This window comes from Apis cerana, linkage group LG11 (genome assembly GCF_029169275.1).
Source record: "Apis cerana isolate GH-2021 linkage group LG11, AcerK_1.0, whole genome shotgun sequence".
NCBI classification, from domain to species: domain Eukaryota; kingdom Metazoa; phylum Arthropoda; class Insecta; order Hymenoptera; family Apidae; genus Apis; species Apis cerana.
Window position 1 is genome coordinate 1,966,482 of NC_083862.1, and position 24,282 is coordinate 1,990,763.

The following is a 24,282-nucleotide window of genomic DNA, read 5'->3' on the forward strand; positions in this document are numbered from 1 at the left end:
AATCATTTATTGATTTAATTGAAACGAACGATATATCTATGGACACGTTAAAGCTTTCCCATGTTCGTAAATAAATACTATTTAATTATACATTTTAAATTTCTAATTTTTTTTTCAATTTTTAAAGTGCATTATATCTTATAATAAATATAAAAAAATTTTCCAAGAAATAAAGACTTTTATTTTTTCATTTTTTATTTCTGAAAATATCTTTTCTTTATCGAAACTCGAGACAAAGAAAATTTTAAATAAAATCTCTATTATTTCCTCCCAAAATAATCCCACTTTAAAATCCCCACACTTTAAAATTAGTTAAATTCGGCAAAAGTAAATGTAAATAAGATTGTTCTGTTTGTATTTTTAACATGTACAATTCGCTCTAAAAAAAAAAAAAAAAAAAAATTGAATTTAAGTTCACGTTGAACTTAATTCCATCGCTGTTGTAGCTCGAACGTTAGCGTGACACGAATTTCGTGGACGATCGTGTATCTCCCATATCTCTCGAAAGAGACATATTTTACTTGAACGTTCTACAAGAATCCTCCTTAATCAACCGCGTCCACTTAAAATTCATCCCTCAGTCCCCTCAAAAGAAAGATGCACCTGAACACTGTTCGGAATGGCAAGCTACTAATATCAAATCAAAAATTTTAATTTCAATCTCCTCTGAAGAAACGCAACTTATCTTAACACAAAATCGGCGCTCGACAAAAAGTCGTATAACGAATTTCTGTCGCATCGACAGAATTCCTCTAACGACCCTCTCTATATCACATCGACCGACATAATTCGCGTGATCCATCTTCGAACGATCGACAAAATACGCGTTTCACTGTGGCCAAGCCTTCCCATTCGAATCGAGAAAAACTTATATTTCTCTCTCTCTCCATCTATCTATCTATCTCTATCGAAGATCGAATAAAAGCAACGCTTCTCAAACAAGCATCGATTCTTATTGTTGGCGATAAAAAGAATCGTGGAATTACAAGCAAACGTATGATTTTTTGGTTATCAAAAATGTAGTCAGATGGCGTGCGACGCGCACTATTAGACGAAAGAGAACGCACGAGGGCGTTGTTCGCTTAGAATACGATGTTGACAGTGTGACGCGATAAACGTATTCCATTCTGTAGATTTACATTTTCCGTGTAATATCCACTTTCTCTTCCTCTCTTCTCTACTCAACAAATCCTATCCTCTCTTTCTATCCACCTTCCTGTCAAAGCTCCGTCAAATCAAAGAGATGGCGAATAATTCGATCGTTTCCTTCGTTGTTCGACGACTTATTAACATTCCGGCGCGCGTACGCGAAAAGAAGAGGAGGAGGAGGAGAAGAAGAGAAGGCAGATCCACCGAAGAAGGACTCCTCTCGCCATCCTTCCTGCTCGCCTTCTTTCCTCTACCCGTTTCGAGCAACTCGTTTCTACGCTCGAGCCGAGGGCCCGATCCACGCCGGTTTCCAGTGCCCAGATGCTACCTGGCCGCAACCGACACGCGTCCACTCGCATCCGAATTTCGATACGTGCGCGTACGATTGTCACCGCGGTTGTTAGTTGGAACGGGAGTCTTTCGACGTGGAGAGGAAACGGGGAGATGGAGAACTGTTGTTGGAGGTGGTCGGAGGAGCGTGGGAGGTGTTTAGAAGGTGAGTGGAAAGATCGAGATCGAGGTTGGATTTGTGGTGATCCGTTTCCAAGGTTTGTCTTTTGGAGAATTGACGAATGTCATCATTGGTCATCCCCACTCCAACGGTCAAGTGATATAACTGGTCGTAACTCGATCGTTGACAGTGTTTAAAAGGTGAGTGGAAAGATGATGGATCGTGGAAATTTTGTATGTCGTTGGATGTATTGTAATTGTAAAGAGATCATTTTTGATGTTGTTTGTGAAAATTTGGTTGGAAATGGAGGGATGTGTTGGTGTGGTTATGTCCCCACCCCACAATGGTCGAGTGACTAATGTCATATTGATGGTGTTGGTTTAAAAGATGAGTGGAAAGATCGATGATTTGTATTGTTGTACTGTTGTTGATTTTGGTTGGAAGGAAATGAAAGAAAGTACTTGTATGATCATCCCCACCAATGTTGGAAATAATTCCTTTGGACCAATTGATTTGGTGTTGGTAATGTTTAGAAGGTGAGTGGAAAAATTGATGATGCGTGATATTGTCACATTGAGATAATTGAGGATCTTGCAGCAAAAAAGAAGCAGATCCATCCAATTTTGGAGAAATTAAAGCAAATTAGAAATAATTAATAATTGTTGAATTAATTAATGTTACAAACTAAATAAAATAATTTATCGACTAATTAAAAATATCATTTTTTTTAATACAAGAGCAATCCACATCTCATTAAAACAATAATTATATCAATTCTCATTGTCAAACATGGATCTATCCTTTTTTACTGCAATCGCAAAAAAAGAAAATATAAACTATTGTTGTATATTGGATTCAAAAATATAATTCTAATTATAGAGAAAGAAATATAATTCTTTGGAAGAATTTCAATGAATTTTTTTTCAATCGGCTATTAATCATAGTGGAAATTTGATATTAAATAACGATTAGAATTAAAATCACGTTATCTTCTAATTCAAATTTTTTGGGATTAAAAAACAAGAAAAAATTAATTGATATATTTATAATAGTTATTACAAATAGGTTTCATAATAGGTATAAAATTAAAATTCAATATTTCAGTTTCTAATCTTCATCCATTTTATTTTTATTATTTATTTGCTATTATATTTTTGCAATGAACAGTTATTACTCTATCATATACAAATATATTTATATTAACAAATTTTTTTTCATGATCTTGAATCGATACAAATGAATTTGATCTTTTTAACTCTGTGTTAATTTTGATCATTCTCTATGATTGTCAAAGATGAATATAAAATTAGAATAGAACATTGTGATATATTTTATAATCGTTTCCTTTAAATCGAATGGATAGGTTGAACGTTTCTCTCGTAAATGTCATTCTTCCTTTTTGAAACCGAGGGTGAAAGTGGATTCTCGTTGGAACGATGGCGCCACTGTACGGTACTCCATATTACGTTTGCTGTAGAACACGTTGTCGCTGTGTCATGTATAATTGAAATCGATCGTTGAACGAGCCCTTTGCGAATAGACCTGCGAATTGATATCAATTGTTCCTCGATCTTCAAACGGTTAAACTTTTCTCTATCGTCTTCGTTTCTTCAAAATTAGATTTATAAAATCTCTCTTACGTGTCGTGGATATGAGGAAATTCAACACAGCTTGATAAAAAGAAACGATAAATAGAAATATATATTGAGAAATAAAAAGACGAATCAATTTGTAATTTTTTTATTCTCATTTATTTTAATAAATTGTCAAACGATCAACTTGTTTTCTAATTTTTGTCACTAATGTGTATAATTCTATCAAATCTCTTATTAATAAGTTTAAGAAAGAAAAAACTATAAAAGTTGCAATTACTTTCATCGATATTTTAACAATATATAATATAACACAGTATACTGTTAAATCTTGATAATTATTTAAAATTCAGGATTTTAACTTTTTGAGAGAAAGTATAAGACATCAAAGTAGCGATTGTCGAGTAAAATGAAATACCATCATCGAACTTTCTATTTTTCATCATTAAAAAATTCCACAATACAAACATCTCTTCAACAGATTTCTTACGATAATTTTTGATTTACGAAAATCAAACGTACAAATATACAACTATGCAAAGAACTTTAAATAAGTTAAAAATTACACACAGACGAAATACTCTATCCCATACCTACTACTCCACCTAATCCTAATCCACATTTATCAACGATATCCACTCCCAAGTAGTATACACGTAGCATTCCTCCTCCGCGAGTAATCAGCCCCAGCGATAATTCTCTTCCGTGAAAAGGGGAAGGAAAATCGTCTGCACGTCGTCGAAATCCTGCGATCAAGATGCGTCGCGGGACCCAGCCATGGTATTTCGAAGGACGACGAGGCAATCGGATTGCCCGCACGGCGCGCATACCCGATGAGACCCGGGCGACGGTTGCTCCCGTGGTGTGGGGTTTGGCGTCGTTTATATTAATTTGCGGCGTCGCGGTGCCCCGATATTCAGCACGCGCCCTCGCTTTTTGCACGGCTCCCGGTTATTAAGTTTTGATCCAACTCGCATTCCGCGATCGTACACCGATTGAATAAATGCGGCCAGATTTTTATTCCTTCCTCCTGCCAATCTTGTAGCCGATCTCCGTATGTAACGGGCTCTCTTCTGTTCGAGTTTGCTCGAGTTGGATGGTGTGCGTGGGCAGCTGGTATCCGCGAATAAAGGTGAAAGAATATCGGGATGTCGATAATTTCTTTTTTTCGGGTTGTTTAGAGGGTAGACGAGAGGGTTTGGCGTGGTTTGAAGCGGTTTGAAAGAGATTTTGGAAAGGAATTCTTGTTTGGACGAGTTTGAGAATGAGGGGGATTCGGGGATTAGATATTTATACCGATGTTTGAGGTGGTTTGAACTGGTTTCTTCGATCGGGCTTGGAGATGAAGGATTTTAAGATTATATGTTGACGACGTGCGAGATTTGAGAGGATTGAATTTTTTTTTAAGAATGTGGAAACGAAAGATTTTACGATCGTGCAGTGAGATTTGAGGTTGTTTGATGGAATTTTTTAGAATTTTCTTTTATTAGAATTCAAAGTTGAAGAATTTCAGACAGATATTGATGATATTGCACTCGATAATGATTAAATTTGGAATTCTATTATTTCCTTTTTACAAGATATTATATATAACGAGATTTTTATTCCAAAAATCATTCTTCGTTGGAAAATCAAAATTATAAAAAACAAAATTTTCGATAAACGATATAATAAATTGCTTACAACTAAACGAATCGACATTCATCCAAGATCGATCTTGCAAAGATCTTTCCGCCAAAAATGACGAGACTTTAGGGCCAATCTACTCGAACAACGGGGCAAAGGAATCATCAGCTTGCCCGGCGCAAACGCGAGCCGACGACAAGCGAAGGGTTCCACTTTTACGCAAGTAAAGGGGGCCGAAATATGATGTTTCGGCAAACAGACGAAAGTAGAATACAAATATGTAAAGTCTGCACTCGAGAAGCCGGCCCTTCTTTGCGTATCCATCCGCCCAGACGGACGTGCCGGATTTGTCCTTCTGCCTCTCCACGTGTTGACGTTTTCAATCTCTTGTCCCGGGCCGCGGTACACGTAAATCTAGACATCTATTCCCTCACCGCGTGTAAATTGCGCGAAAAGAGAATCTCCTCTTCCGTCTCCGCTTCGCCAGCCTGTCCAAAATTTCGTCTTCTCAGAGAGAAAGAGGAGGGAGGGGGGAAGAAAGAGAAAGGAAGAAGAGAGGAAGAGAAAGAGAGAGAGAGAGATCTTTGTGTACAGTTTTTTTCCTTCGACAAGGGCAAACTCGTGTCTCGAGAAAGAACTTTTGTATCGAATATAGTTACACAAGATTATTGGTGTAACTTAATTTTGTTGTTTGGAATATATATATATTTTTTTTTGATAATATTAATATCGAATGATTTTTTGATTAAGAAAAGAAAAATTATATTCACAAAATAATTGTTTTTTTCTAGATGCAAAAGGATTGAAATAATTTAAGATTGACGTGAGAGACAATTTACGTCAGAAGTAAATTATGAAATATAATGTGAAAGTGAATTTTCTAAGGAACAATGAGCGTTAATTAAGAAAATGAGTGAAACGTATATATTAATTCTAAATTGTATAATTATATTCTAAAGAGTATTAAAAAAAATATAGTTGCTTTGAGCTAAGTATCCAAGTCGAGTTTATAATACGTTTAACTTAAATTTTGTTTATATTTTCATTTGACACCTGTAAAGTCGCGTTCTCGATAATTCTAACTCATTAACGCGTGAAAATATAAAAATTTCGAGGAAGCACCAATTAAGATAAAAAAAAACCGTGCAACGACCAGAAGCTTATTAAACCGTTCGTCAGCCGACGAAACGAGCCAGCCTTACCAGGTAGCTGTAACATTAGCAGAAATTTATCGTTTCTTTCCTCGTAACATGAGATCACAACGAAGAAATATTTTGTAGCCAAAAATAATAATCTATTCGATAATCATTCCTTCTCAATTACAGTAGTTCTTTTCATTTTCTGTTAATGTGGAAGCTTATCTAGGTAGAAATGATTTGGACAGAAAGAGAATCGAATTTCGTTTAGTAATTTGTTTCATTCGTTGAAAGATTACTAAATTTTATGATGATTCATATTTCGTAACTAATAGTGAACTAATATTAAAATTATTAAATCAAAATGACTTTTTCAATTATCTGAAAATTTTATAATAATATTCTAATTTTAATCATCAATGTATAATAAATTTAAACAAGTCTATAATCTTATTATTTAATCAAAGTTTTATTAAATTATTGACAATTATAATATCACTTATAATTAAAATATTAACTATCAAACAAATTGATTATCCCAAATTTATTTTTATGCAAAAACACACAGGTATCTTTGGCAAAATTAATATTGATTTAAATTTTAATTCTATTCAGATTTAACTATATCGTTATTTTATACATCGTTATTAAAATCATTTCAACATTAAAGTGTAATTTCCAAGAATCGGATAGAAATCATAAGCAAATATTATTCACTAAGAACAATAAGTATCCATTTGAGCTTCGACAATGAACTTTCACAAAAGAATGCACCACGCGTTCGGCAAGGCGATAGGAAGAGACGAACGGATCGGTGGAGCAACGTTCGACAATTTTAATTGAGCAGAGAAAGAAAGGGAAGGAGAAAAAAGGTAGAAGGCGACGTAACTCGCGGCAGCCATGCAATTTTATGACGCAATCGATTTTATTATGAATGCCTCCAAGACTCGAGTGAAATCGGTCATCAGGTAATTAAGACTGCGTGTTTGTCTCGCTAATGAGGAGTTTATCTTTACGTGGTCGGTTGCTGCCTTTGATGAAGCACGGTGTTAAGGTGATCGTGTTTCTCAGTTTGAAATTCGAGATCAAGGCTATTGCATGACAAATTGGAAAATTTTTCTATTAACCTAGTTCAAGGTTACAGTGAAAAACGTTATCATTTTTATTTTTTACGTTTAATCAATAATATGCAGTGTTAAATCTGATTTTTTCATATGAAAATGAAGTTTCATGGGAAAAATTTTATTCTATATTTTTAAGAATCATTTTTAAATTAAAAATCGTTTCGATAAAGATTCTACTCTTATATTCTCTTTCTTTCATCTATTTTTAAATGATGGAAAATAAAATCAAAAAAAAAAAAACGAAAAAATAATTCGATTTCTAGATTAGAAAATATTAAAATATATTGTTTTATTTTATATTCTCATTATTTGATAATAGAATTTCTGAAATTTCGTTTTAAAAAATTATATTGCTTTCTATTCAGACAGAAATATAATTTTATAACCCAATTCTAATCATTTGCCTATAATATATCTATTATAAATATTATTACAATATATTATATTAATATAAAATTTATTACATTATAATAAATTTATAAAAATTTCGTGCTTTCCTTTTTTCTCATATCGAATATTAAAGTTACCCAAACGAATCAAATTGATTTCAGAAATTTGTTTTTGCCCTTACAAAAAAAAAAAAATCTCTTTCAAATCTTTCTTCAAAAAAATTTCAGAGAATTTCAGCCGTAAGTTCATAGTTTGCTCGCAAACATTCGCAACAAATCCTCCTTAAAAGTCACAAAGAACAAAACCAAACTCGAAAAGAAACCATAGGTCCCCCTATTCAACTTTCAGTTCCTATACACGGTGACCAACTTGTCGCGGAAAATGCTAACAGCTTTCCTCTCCGATCGAACTCTCGTGAATTTTCCACCCACTATTCGGCCCGAGTCACGTAACACGCGTGGAGAAAAGGAGAGAAAAGGATAGCGGTCGAAGGAAGCATGGAGTTGGACTTCTCTTTCTCTCTCTCTCTCTCTTTCTCATCGCTTTGTAGCCCGTAAACTTTCTTGGTTCGACAGCCCTCGGAGAAAACCGTGAGAGGAACCGTAGGAATAGAGTCGAGGCCGCTTCAAGTTTTTCCATGGAGGTAGCCGCGCAATCATTTGTCCAACACACCGCCAACAAATCCAATACGCTGCCAGCACACGGATTTCGTTCTCTCTCTTCCTTATTCTCGTTTCGACTCGATCGCCTTCTTGGTACTTGATTTTTTTTTACTTTTTTACTTTACTTTTTCTTCTCTCAGTTTCGAAAAGAGGAATGTAACGATTTACCTCGAGGTTGGATGTAAGTAGATGGTATTCGCGATTGTGTGGAAAAGTGTATGTGTGTGTAGTGTAAGAATGTTTTAGGAAAATGCAGATGATCGGAAAGAAATTACAATTTGAAATTGATTTATAAATTTAAGTGACTTTTTAAAGGAAAAATTAGTATACGAAAATGTCAGCAAGAAGATTCTATCTCACTTTATCTAATACGAATTTTAATTGTAATTTAATAAATAAATCTCGATTATTATACTAATTGATGAAAATAAATGATTTGATAATTTATTTAAATGAAGCAAAAATATAAAGGGATAAATGAGAAAAAAAAATAATGTATTATAAACATACAAGATTGAAATATACGTTTAACATGTAAGAATAAAAAGAGAAAGAAACAAAAGTATACAAAGTACGTAACATAATACGTAAAGCAAGACTAGAAAAACGATCACGCCAGTGCCATCTGTCGAAACAATAAACGAAGACTATGACGTCAGCTGAACACACTTCTCAATTTTCATCCGTTCCAGTATATCAAAATATATGTACTAACTTATAGGGTTCATAATTTCACTCGATTAACTAAAAATCAAGTTGATTAATTAATCGATTGTAATAAAAACAAACGTAGATTATTCATAATCTAATCGTTAATATTCAACTTAATAACCAAAATCACTATACGTTCGATCTTCGCGTACCAGTCGATAAGGTTGTAAAACAACTCGGTCAAATCGCTGCCGGGATCCGGTTCGAGCATCCTGTACACGAAAAAAGAGAGGAAGTCAACGAGGGGCTATCGCTCATCGCTCTCGTCCCCCAGGAGTAAGAGATATATCCAAGAGACTGGTTGCAAAGGGGACAAGGGCCGAAAAGAAGGCAGACCACCACCGTTCCACCTTATCTACCAAATAATGGAGGCATATTGAATGGATAGGCGAGGCCGATGTGTATCTGATCCGCACCACGTCTCCTGGGGATATTAAGGAGTCGAACGTCCCCTTTCCACCGTCTCTGTATCAAGTTCGTGAGTGGGAGAAACGTTCAGAGAATAAATCCAGAGTCTTCTCACGTTTGAGGTTATGTACCGGTGAAACTTGTTGTGGATCAAGGAAAAGGTTTTTCTTTGGGTACAAATCAATTTTGTTGTTGAAGTGAGATTGATTTGTAATACTGTGCTTTTTACGAGGAGAATATAGAGTTGTGATTTTTAATGAATTTAAAATATATCGTAAAGGATATCATTTTGAATAAGCTAAAACTTGCGGTGCTATTTCTTTAAACTTTGTAAATGGATATAGTATTTTTTTTTCTTATAAATAGAATTATTATCATTTAATACATTTGTTTTGATCGAAGACTATGACATTATAAAATGATAAAAATATCAATATATTTCAAATCCTTTTGTATTATTTGAAATAATATTATTAATTTTAAAATTTTATAGCTTATGTAAAGTTATTATCGTTGAGATTTTTTTGATATTAGTTGTATCCAAGATCAATTACTCATTAAGTCATATTATTATGTATTTCCAAGATATATTTTTCTTTTCCCTTTAATTTAATTAATAAAATAATAACTTATCCAAAACTAATTTTTCATCATTCAATTATCATTCTCAAATTATTTTTTTCCCCTTATACTTTTTTCCAATTTAATCAAATAATGTTTAAATGACTTTAAAATATTGTTAACAATATCTCAACATTCCAAAAAATTCAATTTCCAAAACTTTCTCTTCGAAACAACCTTAACATCCCAATAAAGAAAAAACCTTGAAACAAGACTTTCTTGATTCTAAATTATCCCAATACCCCATAATAAAGCAAACACCGTTGTACCACTATCTCCAACACAATCAGGCTTAAAGGTGAATGAGACCGGTCTATCTCCCCCTCTCTTTCTATCTGAATAGAGAAGCATGCAACACTGAAAGGGACGGAAATAAGTGTAAAAAATAACGAGAGGGCGCAAGCTGTATCGTCTGCACCGACTCCATTTGTGCAAATCTATTCAGTCGCCGCGTATTCTCGCGGAACTCGCAACATTCGACCTTCCTTGTCGAATCTCACACACGCCGCGTACATACCTCTTTCCACCCCCCCTTGTCCCTTTTTCCGGCCGAGTTTTCCCTCTTGGTTGCAAGCAAGCCGAAAAAGGTTTTCCAGGCCGGCTATATGCAGGTTTTTTCCACTGAAGAAACATGGTGTACGCTCTATAAAGGAGGTCGTATCTCGGCTCGTATCTCCACGGTCGTGGGTGGAAGTGGGACGGGGGTATCAACCCCCGCAGGGGCACACAATGGAAGCCATATGTTTGTGGGGGTTTTGAACGGTTCTAGTTTGGGATCTACCGATCTAAACTTGACTTTTCTTCTTCTCGTTTAAACGTGAAGGTAGTTATTTGTTATAAATATCTGAATTACTATACTGTAAATCGAATATAGTTGAATATAGCTGTAATGAAATGGAATAATTCTTTTGATGATATACAAATTATTGAAAACTAATAATAATAAATCACAACGGATCATTGTGACATATATCAATTCAGTATAATAAGTGTAATCAAGTATAACTTTTAGAAATATTATTAAAGATATTTTGATTAATTAATTGTAAAGATTTTATAAAATTATTAAATTTCTAATCTGAACCTTCCAACCTCTGACAAAGCATTGACAAATATAATATCATATAGACACGTAACCATCAAATTTCATTCAGCACACTTGAAACTCTCTCCAGCTTCTCAACAATGAACGAGGATAGTAGTACTAAAGAGGGCACTATTATCACTCGAGTGAAAGTTATGACGAGCTATTGCCATTTCGTTAACATTATTACATTCCAAAAACTAACTTTTGAATTGAAATCATTTCTATTATTTGATTATTATTAAATATTCTTATAATCTATATACTTAACCTATATTTTGCTTAGCACATTGTCCTTTTATATTTCTTTTGTGCAACTTCTTTCTTGTATTAGTTAACCTGTTTTTTGAGAAGTGAACAGTAGTGTTACTACTGAATTAATTTAAAATATTATTCCTGTATGAGTTTAAAAATTGGAAAAGTGGATGTCTACTGACAGAGGATCAAAAGTTGCAGTGTTTGAAGCGTGCTCATCACATAAAACGGTAAAAGTCCATTTTTTAATAGAATTATAACCTGTGATGAGAAAATTATTCTTTTCTGAAACGAGGAGATATCGGAACAACAATTACTGCCAAAAAATTGATCGAGAAACCACTCTACCAAGGAAAATTAACCGAAACATAAAATCTTAACTCACCCACCAAATATTTCGCCATTCCTGAAGCTGTAATCGCAGCATTCGAAGAATTTCTCCGCTCTAAAATTGGAATCTCGTTGAAAAAAGGCATTAGAGGTATTTTGATCGAGCAAAGAAGTTACTACTAAATTATAATTCCTTCTAACCTACCTTCTTCCGAGAAAAGATCCTCTAAAATCTCTCCCCATATCTATATATCCAAACCCACTCTTTCCTCGATATCCTCGATTACCTCCTCGATACCGATTCCAGTCTCGAATCGAAGAAAGTGGGCTCCTCTTCCGTGTCTCGTTCCTCGGCATAACCCGCACGAAAGAAACCGCGCTTCGAGGAACGCGGGACGCGATGCATATTAAGCGCTCAACCTCCTCTTTTTGCCATCTTGAACCGAAGCGAGCAAGTTTTTCGATCCGGTTGATCCACCTCCTGACTGACCGCTTCCAAGCTTTTTACGGAAATTTTTCGCCTCTCGGCCTTGTTGCGAGATTGAATGTTAGATGCGGCAGGTGAACGAGTCGAGGCACCGTGGTAACTAATCTTTGAAATTGTTGGCGCGTGGACAGGGCCGGCGCTAGCCCGCTTGGCGCCCCTCGGAATTGTTACACTGTTGTTTCGAAGATAAAAGTAATTTTTGTATTATCCTTGGAAAAAATAATAATGAATAAAGTTCAAGAATAAAGCTATTATAATATTTAGTAGTTTCAAATATCAGTTTCATCGTGTCGTAATTAAAATTATTTTTAGCAATCTTGGAACAGGATGATAAAATTCTTAAAGCGGTTATGTTTTTAAAAAAGACATTACATTAATCGCATAAATGAATGGATAAAATGTCTTTGCTCGGTCTAACATATAGATTAATAGATTATGCGGATTAACATTGGATCAACATTGATAAGCTTCGAGAAGTATAATCGTGGCAACATCGAGCGTAAAGACAGTCTCATCTATATGCAAATTTATGTAGTTTCGAGTACATTAGCGCAAAATTATGGACGTATTTGTGTTAATGATATCGGAACACGGGTAAAAAAAACTTGTTTGCGACTGATTGCACTTCTTAAGCGGAGAATCTATTATAAAATTCGCTGGATGTGGTAATTTTAATATCCTGGGGCGGAGCCGTGTGCAACGTGGAGACACGTTGCGACGTTTCTGAAGTATCGTTTGGCGACATCTGATGGGGAAGTGACGTGCACTGCTTTGGAAATTAAAAATCTGCTCGCGACATCGTGACGCCTTGATATTGAACTTTGATTCTCGATTCTAAGATAACTGGATGGAAACGTGTGTATATATATATGCATATCAAAGTGACGTTGCCTTTATCGATAGAATTCGAAACTTTGGATACGAATAAAATTTTTTTAGTTAAATTTATTCAGATTTTTCTAAAAAGAAGATGAAGCAATTTGGAAAATTCTAATTCGCAAATAATGGCAAAATAAATATCAACGTTAAAACTTTCCACGCTTTATTTTCTATTTTTCCATCAACTCCTCCCTGCTTTCGTTTTAAACGGCTTCTATCTAGCGGAACACACATCGGATCGAATCAGATCGGAATCGGGAACGGGTCGACCGGTTCGGAAAGGAAATCGTCGAAAATTCCCCGATGGCTGTAAAGGAGATTAGCCAGGGCGGAAGGAGGACGTCAGAGAGCGGCGACATCCAATTAGAGGGAGTACGTGCTCGGACACTAACGAGTTTTAATGGACTCGGTCCGAATGGTGGCGTGGCGGAGTGGCGCATTGGCAGGTCGCGTCAATCAGATAGCGAAACGCGGCGGACACAGAGGGTCGCTCAAGTGCCGATATCCTCCGATCCGGCTTCCTGCTTTAATTTAATTGGACGATCGCCAGTCGCGCGTGCCACCTGATAAATAATTAACGCGTTTGGGCCGGGATCGATTATCAAACTGCCTGCCGAGCGAGGGAGAGTTTGGAGCCATTATCGGGGAGATCCTAGTGCGCCCTAGCCGTTGTGTCTAGTGCTCCCTAGGATCGTAAAAGATATCGACTTGAATCGTCCTTTTTATTTGGCTCAAAATTTTTATTCGTATATTAATTATGTCGCGTGTATAAATATTGTTAATTTGACATTGAATTAAATTGAAACGAATGATAGAAGAATATTTATAAGTATTATTATTCTTTGCTTATTATTACGGGAGATCTAGTGCATTCTAGCCATTGTCTAGTGCTTCCTAGGATCCTTAGGCGTATCTTTGACGATATTGAAGCAGAACTGGGAAAAATTTGAAGATATATTTCATTTATATTCAAATCATGAACGAATTATTTAAATTCAAGGAAGAAATTTGAATAATTGGAAATGAAAGTTATTAACGATTTTTTTTATTATTTATGACTAAATTTGAACATTTTAATGTTGATTTTTGTGTTATGTAGATCTGTTGAAAAATTATTTATTTGTTACGGAGATAGTCGTAGCTAGAAAGCTAGTTCTCCCTAGAAAATATCTCAATATCACCATAATTGCTTTATTTGCCAAAGAGGAACAATCTCGTTAAAATGTAAAGTAGAAGGCGTTACATCGCCTGTCGGCCATTTATCCAAGAATTTATGAATTAGTTTCCAAAGTGGTTTGTATTACCACGTGTACACTCTCCTCGTCCAATCCATACGACAGTTATATTTCTTCATCCTATTTCGACGAGGTAATGAACACGCCACTTACGTTTCCAACATACATTCGATCATCATCGATACACGACGCGATTGTAAGTCATTTTTATGAGCTAGCATTGATTCCTGATAACTGCATATGCAAATCGTGATAATAATTGAGCGAATAAAAATTGATCAAGGAGATACATATAATGAATAATTAAATAAAAAAAAGTGAATTATCATCTAGAATAATGTATTTCAACTGCGTTTAATAGCGGTTTTAAAATTGAAAAAAATTAATATCACGTGTGCACTGGATGATGATTCGATGAATGCTTTTTTCAAAAATAAAAATTAATACGCGTAATGGCATAATACGTTTCTATGGTGACTGCTCATATCCATGAATAGATCAGATCAGATTAAGTAAATTCGTAAGTAAATTCGAACTGATAAATTCGAAGATTATCAAAGCATTATCTTATTTGTATTATTTTATGGATAAATATTATTTCATTGCATGTCAGTTTATTTGAATAGAAAAGTGATTTTTAAGTTACGTAATTTCTTATTTTGTATAATTTTTCAAATAATTTCCAATTCTTATACATCGTTTACTATTATAAAAAGATTGCTTTTGTTTATCTTAATGACAGATTTATCATCATAAATTAAATATAAAATTTTAATTAAAATTTTAAAAGAGTGGCATTTTTCATTCAATATTCATAACAATTTGATCAAACTTAAATTTATCTGTATCCAATTTTAATTGGAGATAAAAATAAGTGTTGATATCGATTATGAATAAAAATATAACAATACGAACGATACACTTGTAGTATCGTCAATTTAAAATTCGAATCAATTTTCGTCTCGAAGATGGAGGATAATAAAGGATAATAAAAGATCGATGGATGGATAATTGAAGAACCGATGATTTCTCGAAACACGTAAATAGATAATATTTGAAATAATATAAAAATAATACAAATAATTAAATGAAAGGTATAAGAGAATAAAATGTACAAAAAGTTAATATGACGGAACAGGTGAACGATTGATAATTAACCGTTTCGTTTCACGAGAGAATTCTTTTTATATGGGAATCGATACAAAATAACCGATCGTTTAACCGTGTAATATTATCGAGTTCTTTTGGAGAATATGGATAAAAACGATGTCTGAAAACATCTTGATTCTGAAAATTACATACAATAACATTCATATATTCGTTATTGAATATTTAAGGATACATTCCAGAATTATGAATAATACAATTGTGTTCAATTGTATCATTATATTTTCATTACACTGCTCCATAATATTACTTTTATGGCTGTAAAATTAAATGTTTAAAGAGAGTTTAAAGTTAAAAAATTTTTCAATTAACACAATGAAACTATGTATTCTGTTAGAGTATATGAATCTTGATGAGATTCCACTGCACAATTACAAGGTTAATTAAATACTTTGCAGAGAATACAAAGTATTAGTACATATGAACAATTTTAATAAAAAAGTGCATGTAATTAATATTCATGATTTATACAGCACGTGTTAGAGATTGAAGAACATATAATAATAGAAGTATAATGTACATACCATTAACACACTTGATCAACAAGTACATATTAGTTTTTTTATTCCATTATTATTTAAGTAAGTTCAGCACAAAATAAAATAGACACTCTAATGTCTATTTGATTTGTAATCTTTATTTTTATTTTATTCCTATTTACACATGATTAACAATTGTGCATCATTTGGTATAATATTAATTTTCGATATTATACTCATTCATTTTATTTCTTTCTATTTGTAAATTAAACATATTAAATAATCTTATTATTTGTTAATTAATAATAATAATTATCACAGTTGTTACAAAATGAAGTCGTACTTTCTCATCATCATAGAGAATCCATTATACTTTACTTCTCTAGAACACATATTTTCTTCTTATCATTATAAAATCTTTCACCTCACATAAAAATTATAAAATTTTCATAAACATTTGTATTATAAATCTTCATAAAACACCTTTCAATTAAAAAAAATTTTCAAATTTTTACAAGTTTTCAAAAATATTTGTATCACACATCTTCACAAACATTTATAACAACAATTATAGACATAAATTTTCAAAAATTTACTCATAAATATTCCATAACACAATTTTTATAAACATTTTCATAAATTATCGATCATTCGACGTCACGACATGCACAGGCCTTCAGGCTACTGTCCGACGCAATTTCTCCATGATAGGTCCGCATATATAACCGCGGCGATCACGAGTATTGAGTATCGCGTAAAATTACTCGAAACGTAGGAGAAGGGATCGTCATTAAACATAATATACGAGCGAGTAATACATGGTTGATCTACTTTTTCGGCACTTGGTCGCTCGTCCGTCGATTCCGCCTATCGAGAGGCGGCACTGGATCCTGGCGATAATTTCTACATACACGAATTTTATCGGAAAAGAAAAAAAGGATAATGAATGATCGATGGCAGCGATACGAATGAAGCGGTTAATTTTTATGAGATGACCGCCGCGAGTAATAATCCAATTATCTGCGAAAATAATCGTGATCGGTAACGTGATAGAGCGAGGAATTTTGTGCGGTTAATTGTTTCACTTGCGATGCTCGAAGCGAAGTTTTAAAAGTTTTAGAAAATTTTGATATTGTCAGGAAATAATTATCTAATGTAATAATATTTCTTTTTGTTATTTATTTTAAATGAAATAAAAGTTGCTTTAAATAATGATATGTAAATTTTCCAAAATGTTAAAATTTTATTAAAATGTGAATTTGATTAACGAATTATTTTTCTAAATACCAGAAAGAATATATATTTTAGAAATGAACTACAAAATCAATATAGTATAGAATAGCAAATTACATATATATATAAATATTAATTTCTTTCTAAGCTTTTAATCTAAATTTATTAATAATGCAAAATACATAGATAAATTAAATTCTAACTTGCAATCTTTTAGATTCATAGTTATCTTAAATATATTACACGATTTTTCATTGGTAATCAATTTGTGCTACTATTCTTTATGAATCTAACTAAACGGAATTTTGTGCTTATAATAAAAATTATAATCTCTTACATAATTCCTGATTCAGACTTCAAATTTCAACTAGATAAAATATAATCTAAAATATAAATATACAGGTATGTATAACTTTTTATGATTTTACGTACATATACGTTCCATAACCTATTTTTCCATTGACATCTCCATCGATCGAGCAATTATTTTTCGATCGTCTTTCCATCACTTTTCCTCAATAGCCGCAATAACCGTCTCGTCTTCCCTAGCAAACAAAATATTAAATTAACAAATTTTTTCACCATTCACGAATCACATAAATTTAGCTCGTAAAGTCACGGAAACAGTGCTAAATACCCACGCTGCGTAACTTATCGCTATAAACAAAACTCGCAACCTATACCTACCTTTTCTCTTTTTCGAGAAATGAGGCAGACGACAACAGTAACGTAATTTCACCGTTGTTTCGTCAAGTTCCAAAGAGTTATATTATGAGTTCCAGATAAGAATTCACACGCGACCGGCATTCAAGCCTCTCGACGAATAACTTCACCGTATAAAGCGTAGTTTTAATCTCGCGTAAGAGTAGGGAACCATTCCATATAATCGAAGAAATGTTTGAACAGCGATCGATTGCTCGATCTTAACGGGTCGAAGAATGTCACTTATGCGCCGCCATGAATAGTATCGTCTGCTTAGGCTACTGGCCTCGCGCTAGTGCTCCCCTCTGGCGAGACCATGCGACGACATTCCGCGACTAGATTCCTGAATTTAATGGCGCCGCGGAACGGGACGAAAAACAGGGCATGATCGATAAGAGTTTAATATGCTGTAATTGGCGTCCACTGGAGATTCCTCGCTCGATATATGGTGTTTCTTGGTATACATACGCGACGCAATAATTTGTTCGGTTGTTTTTCGTCCAGACACAGATTATACACGAACTTGTCAGTGAATTAACAATGATAAATGTAATAAGTGACGAGGTAAAAGTTGGTGGTAGTGTGCACAGATAATATAAACGTCTATTAGTAATTGAATTGTTTTATGATTACAGATTATGGACTATTTGTGGATAAAAGTTAGGTTAGATATGCATAAAAGTTTATACTGATTAGACAAATATAATTATTTCTATATTGCGATTATATACAGTTTTGCAGATAATGAAAGGTAAAATATAAATTGTGAGTTGATATTATCTATGATAGCAGTAACCTGTCTTACTCACGGGTAGATAAATGAATTTTTTATAGCATTTTTTGAAGACTATGAATGTGCTCATGTTAGTGACATTCATTGGTCGTATTTATGTTAAAATTCATTTATACTAATATCATATATATAAGTATATCATATATATTTTAGAAATGGGAAGTGTGTTATTTACAAACTTTTTGGCGCAAATAGATTCTTCAGATTCGTATTGCACGGCATATAATAAAAAGATTATTACTATTGCTTCTACTATTCATGATTTATTTTCACTTTACATTGTTTCAAAAAAATCTCATTAATTTGCAGAAGAAATCAACTCGGTCAATAGATGATCATCAATTCATTTGATTCATCAATAATTTTATAATTTTTGAATATTGTAGTGTAATTTATTTTTGTTATAATTTTTTTAAATATGATTGAAAAAAGACTTATTAAAAAAGTATGAAATAGAATTTTTTATCTTATCCAATTTTCAAAATTTTCTTTAATTCAATATAGCTTACATTTAACTTTTTTAAGGATTAGGAAAAACAATTACGTATCTTTCATAAATTTAAAAGAAAATTTTATGTAAAAGTACGTTAATACATGAAAATACATAAAAATACATTGAAAATTTATGCAATAAACAAACGAAGTAATATTTTACACATGACCATATCTATTTTTCCAATCTTTTTATAAATCTAAAGTCATAGACGAATATAACACACACGTACCAAGCTTCTCGTGTTTCCACGATAACGAAACAAAGCCTACGATAACGAAACAAGAAATCATGTCAAAGTAAACGCACGCAAAATTACAGCTCCACAGGTTTAATAACAATTTCTTATCCGAGATCGACACTAGGTGGCCACACAGTCGAGACAATAAACCTCTTTTACCATAAACCTGTCATTTGAACACGTATTCGCGCAGCTGTATCGCGATGTAATTAATTTGCGTGATTCATGATACACTCTATAAATGTATGTATGTATAATTTTAAAATACATGAGATCTTACCGTATCTTTTTCTTTTTTCTCTTCTTTTTTTTTTTTTTTAAGGATGTCCTCTGTTGAATGATCGAAGGTACATGTGACACACCTGTACCAGATCGACTAACGAACGTCACGGTTTCCGGAAATAACAAGCTTTTACAATCGCCAGCTGTCCATTATATTTCCACTCGGCGATTCTTGCATCGTTTTTCAGTCTGCGAGCAGATCGAAAAGGAAAAGAGAAAAGAAATCGTAATAAGTTATTCAAAATAAGCTTTTAATTAATCAAGAAACTCGTTAAATTTCAAATTATTGAGATGATCAAGAGGAATTTTCATTAAACTTTATTGTTTATTGGTAAGAAGAGATAAAAAAAAAGGAGTATATAAAGAATGTTTATTTTGTTAAAATTCAAATAATATATATTTTAAGAAAAAAATATTGCGAAAGAAATATAAAAATTGTTTTATATAACAAAATACATTGTGTAATGATACTTGAATACGTCATATAAAGATAATCTTTGTTTTTTTTTTATTTTAAATAAAATTATGTAATTTTTAATGCATCGATCGAAAAATGCTGATATTTATATTGAAAAATTTTTAATTTACAAATTTTCTAATTCGAAATTCGACAAAATTTTTCGACACAAAATATTCTTTCTTTTTTTTTTCAAAATAATACACCGATTATGAAAATTAAATTTCATATAAAAAAATTAAAATTGACTTTTAAACGACATCTACGACTTTTCAATATGTAGAAAAATTATCAACGTATATATTTATTACATTTCTTTATATCAAACAATTTTTGTAAAAATTTTCTTAATAATATTCTTTTCTTAAAGCATTTCACTGCATTATTAATAACAGGTACTCCAATATTCATTTGGAAACCAGTAACTTGTTATTCGTTACGCGATCATGATGGATAAGTTTGATAAAAATTGCTGTTAATTAGCGAGCGGGAATCGCGAAAATTTACGATAAAAACGAGAATGATAAGATCGCAGACGATACCGATATACGCCCATCGTTTCGCCTACAAATTGTTGCCTTCAGTCATGTAGTTGTTTCCGAGTAGAGGAATTTATGAATTGAAACTCTCGAAGCTTGAATTGTTTCTTGTGACGAGCGAGTGATTCGACTATTAAAATTTGAGGTTATGTTGTTACTTTAAATGGATATTATATACCGTATTTATTATTAGTTGAAACGTATTATCTGATATTTTTCTATTTTTCGAAATACATTGTAATATTTTAAATTCTATGCGAACTTTATCTTTGAAATAAAATTAGGAGACCCTATGTGCTTATTAGTAATTTAAAATAAGGTATAATTTAATCTTTTAACATGGAGATCTCAAAGAAAATGATAAAATCTTTAATTTTCATATACATTTCATACATAGCTAGATAGTATTTTAATTAAAGAAGGTAGCATAATTACAATACGATTTTCAACCAAATAGAATTTATTTTAACGTTTTAAGCGTATACAAGATGATAAGAAAGAAAGATTTATATCTTTAAAGATAAATAGTACATGCCAAAAAAAATTTTAATAAAAATAATCGAAAAATAATACCTGCAATGAGTTAAGGGAGAGGAGATGATGGCAATGTGATAAACAATATTAATTTTCAAGCGAATAACTTGATCTTTCTTGATTAAATATTTTCTAAAAATATTCTTTTATTTCCACATAAATTTAAAATCTTACGTATATTCAAAGTCACTTGCTTAAAAATAAAATTGTTTATAATTTTGAAAATATTAATTTTATGATCTATGTTTATTATTTTTTTATTTCATTTGGTAAGTACTATTCTAATATTGATAAGTGTTATTCTAAAAGTTATGAGAATCCATTTTTTTTTACATTTCTATATATATTTAATAAAATTGTACAAGAAACTCACTAATCTATTAGCTTTTTTTGTTTTAATATCTATAATTCCTTAAGAATGTCTCGCATATCAAATGTATATGTTTACACTATGTATAAAAATATTTTTCAAGAAACTGAACAAGTATGTCCAATTGATTCCTGATTAACCTAACTTGACTATACCGAAAAATCCTCAATAGAAAATTTACCTTTATCATTATTAGTTTCATTAAATTTAATTTCCAATCACTTCAATTAATGTTTTATTTAAAATATGAAAATATCCATTCAATATACGCTTGATATCGTATCGAAACATGCAATCGAGAAAATATCTCATTTTCACACCTGAGATTTGTCGCCAATGTTCAATCTTGTTTCACAACTTAATTGTATAAACGAACTACATAACCTCGCTAGATGGACGAGGATATGACCAACGACTAATTAGCACTTCGTTATCTAGCCTCGTAAATTTATTCCACCGGTGGCGTTGTTATCGCTGTGTACGAGCACAATACACGAGCGTACACTGTCACGGATCTTTGAAAACACGATTTCCTCTCTTTTTCACCATGGTTTTCTACGATCTCGTAGCGTATCATAAGGCGTTCGCTATCAAGAAACCTAACCTCTCTACATTGGCCGGAAGTTATATTTAAGTCTACTGCTCGTGAGTTACATATTGTTAGTTATCGTGGTAAATGTGTGAGAATCAGATAGATACAAGACGATTTTAAATGATTTCCTTTGAATTCCATCGTGGAACACCGGTGTTTTAACAGTTTTAAGGATGTTATGGAGACTAATTTTATGTTCCACTTCCGGCAAGAATCGTTATGGGTATGTTGGTATGTAGGAGTACTGCTTTTTCTTATTTTCCATAGTCGTTTTCCATAATTGAGTTGATAATCGAGACTAGTATGATATTCATGAGGTGCGTTTAACGATTATTAAAATTCTGATTCTTGGAAGAGATATAGAAGTAAGTTTATTAACCTCAGAGTGACTGATTCTGAAAATAATTATTTTAAAATTTTTGTTTTCCTTACAAATAATATATTTTTAGTATAATTTTTGTTCATATTGTTCTTGGTAAAGAATTCATAGATTTGTTTTCATTTTCGAAATTTTACATTGTAGATAATTCTGATTGAAAAATCTACAATTTTTTTCTAGCATCGATTTAAAAAAGAAATTTATTGAAAAATGTTAATGTATCAATCATTAAATAAATGTAAATCAGGATAATGTTAAATATAATATATGACGTAATAACAAAGGAATTTTTAACGTAATCAAGATGACCTAACTGCCTTCGCATTTACGTGACCTACTTGATATCAATTGCTAAGAATCTTGGAGAATAATTCTTCTGTATCAGCCTTGGAAGAATTCATCCTTTCTCTATTGATCACAATCCATGTAAAGAATGTTAATATTCTAACAATACTCAATATATTTCCAAAAAGTTTCTATGCTAGCTACAAAGAAAACAAAGAAAAAATTTAAGTTTCACATATATTTTAAAATAGAATATTTGAACTAAAGATAGCAGCATAATGGAGTAAAATTTATCTAATTTTATCTAATTTTACCTATCAATTGCAAACTAATTGGATTATTTAAAAATAAATATATTAATTAATAATAATAACAATAAATTAAGTTAATTATTTACAATTATTATTAAATTGTAATTTAAAAAATTTTATTTTCTTATCTACAAAATATATAATTTTGATTTAAGAAATAGATAGATTGATTTATTTTTCATTAATGATTATTTAATTTTTCACCAATTTTTCAAGAATATATTTCTCTTATAATTAAGATTTCTAAATTGTTAAATTTGAAATATAAAAAATAATAGATTTCAGAAATATTTAAAATTTTTTAACTTAAATTTAATTTAATTAATTTAATAAGAAACCTTATATTCAGAATTGATTTTATTTATAATAATAATTGTATATATAATATGCTTTATTACATTTTGTAACTAATACAGATCAATTATCGGTAAATAAAAATATGAGATAAAATAATCAACTTAGAAAACGATATTAGAAAATGATATTAGAAGAGATTCATGGTTTTCAAAAATTACAAGATTTTTAAATTTCTAAATTCAAAACATTATATTTTCATAAAAAAAAAAAATAATTTCTCACCCATCATATCCAAAAGAATAAATTTGCATCGTATAAAATTCATTTTCAAAAACAACACTTCAACACTTCTTCTTTATCATCCAATCATCTCCAATTATCCAAACATAACCACATTCACCAAGATTCGATAAGATTCGTCATCTTGACGTTGATTGCTCGTTTCTCGCACATGAAGCGTGTGGAATGCCAGGCATCCGTGAAACAAGCCTTCACATTGCGTATCCTACAAAGTTGCGTATCATCACTCGATGATCGATGATAGACTTGAAAAGATTCGACCATGAATCGCAACAATTGATCTCGGCCACGCAGCTTCGAATTCCTCGGCTGTCATATTAAGGAAACGAGTTTTAGGTTAGGTTAAGCGAAGAAGATACGGAAGAAGTACTGATCGAGCTGTATCGATTCGCACAATTATTTAATTAGTCCAATTAGAGTGACAGCGATTGCTCGTTAATTAATTCGATTTATACGTAATAATCGAACTGTATTTATCGTCCGTATCCGTTGGACGACCAAACGACGACCGAACGTTAACTAATAATATGTGTTTAGAGGCGCACATGCATGCCCTCATGCGAGTGAAATAAGAATCGAATCGATATCCATATTGTTGATGATATTAAAGTTGATTCGATATTAAAATTCTCAATAGAGTATCGATATATACAGAAATTGATATCGACATGTACAATGTACATATAAG

General features: G+C 32.0%; 1 protein-coding gene and 4 long non-coding RNA genes across 9 annotated transcripts in view; 2 read left to right on the top strand and 3 right to left on the bottom strand.

The window, feature by feature from the left end:
- The window catches only part of LOC107997157 (uncharacterized), a 91,301-nt gene that overhangs the window by 37,987 nt on the left and 29,032 nt on the right, over positions 1-24,282 (top strand). Inside the window, exon 1 of one of the 3 annotated variants that reach the window (XM_062081312.1) lies at positions 1,657-2,136. The exons of the other annotated variants lie outside the window; for them this stretch is intronic. Coding sequence (XP_061937296.1) covers positions 1,988-2,136 — 149 coding nt within the window. The 5' untranslated portion in view covers positions 1,657-1,987. Of the gene's footprint in view, positions 1-1,656; positions 2,137-24,282 lie in introns of those variants that run through there. 3 annotated transcript variants of the gene reach the window in all.
- LOC133666906 (uncharacterized) lies at positions 11,232-12,230 on the bottom strand. Its single transcript, XR_009831779.1, has 3 exons — positions 11,745-12,230; positions 11,595-11,654; positions 11,232-11,470 (listed from the first exon to the last, which is right to left on the bottom strand). It is a non-coding gene; the product is annotated as an uncharacterized LOC133666906 (long non-coding RNA).
- On the bottom strand, positions 16,130-17,987 carry LOC133666903 (uncharacterized). Its single transcript, XR_009831773.1, has 2 exons — positions 17,707-17,987; positions 16,130-17,564 (listed from the first exon to the last, which is right to left on the bottom strand). It is a non-coding gene; the product is annotated as an uncharacterized LOC133666903 (long non-coding RNA).
- Positions 18,146-19,980, top strand: LOC133666904 (uncharacterized). 2 transcript variants are annotated; one of them, XR_009831774.1, is made up of 3 exons: positions 18,146-18,285; positions 18,357-19,491; positions 19,571-19,980. It is a non-coding gene; the product is annotated as an uncharacterized LOC133666904 (long non-coding RNA). The 2 variants fall into 2 exon arrangements; XR_009831775.1 differs by having other exon boundaries at positions 18,357-19,980.
- On the bottom strand, positions 19,618-24,123 carry LOC133666905 (uncharacterized). Of its 2 annotated transcripts, XR_009831777.1 has the most exons (4): positions 23,577-24,123; positions 22,740-22,886; positions 21,751-22,417; positions 19,618-19,719 (listed from the first exon to the last, which is right to left on the bottom strand). It is a non-coding gene; the product is annotated as an uncharacterized LOC133666905 (long non-coding RNA). The 2 variants fall into 2 exon arrangements; XR_009831776.1 differs by lacking the exon at positions 19,618-19,719 and having other exon boundaries at positions 20,970-22,417.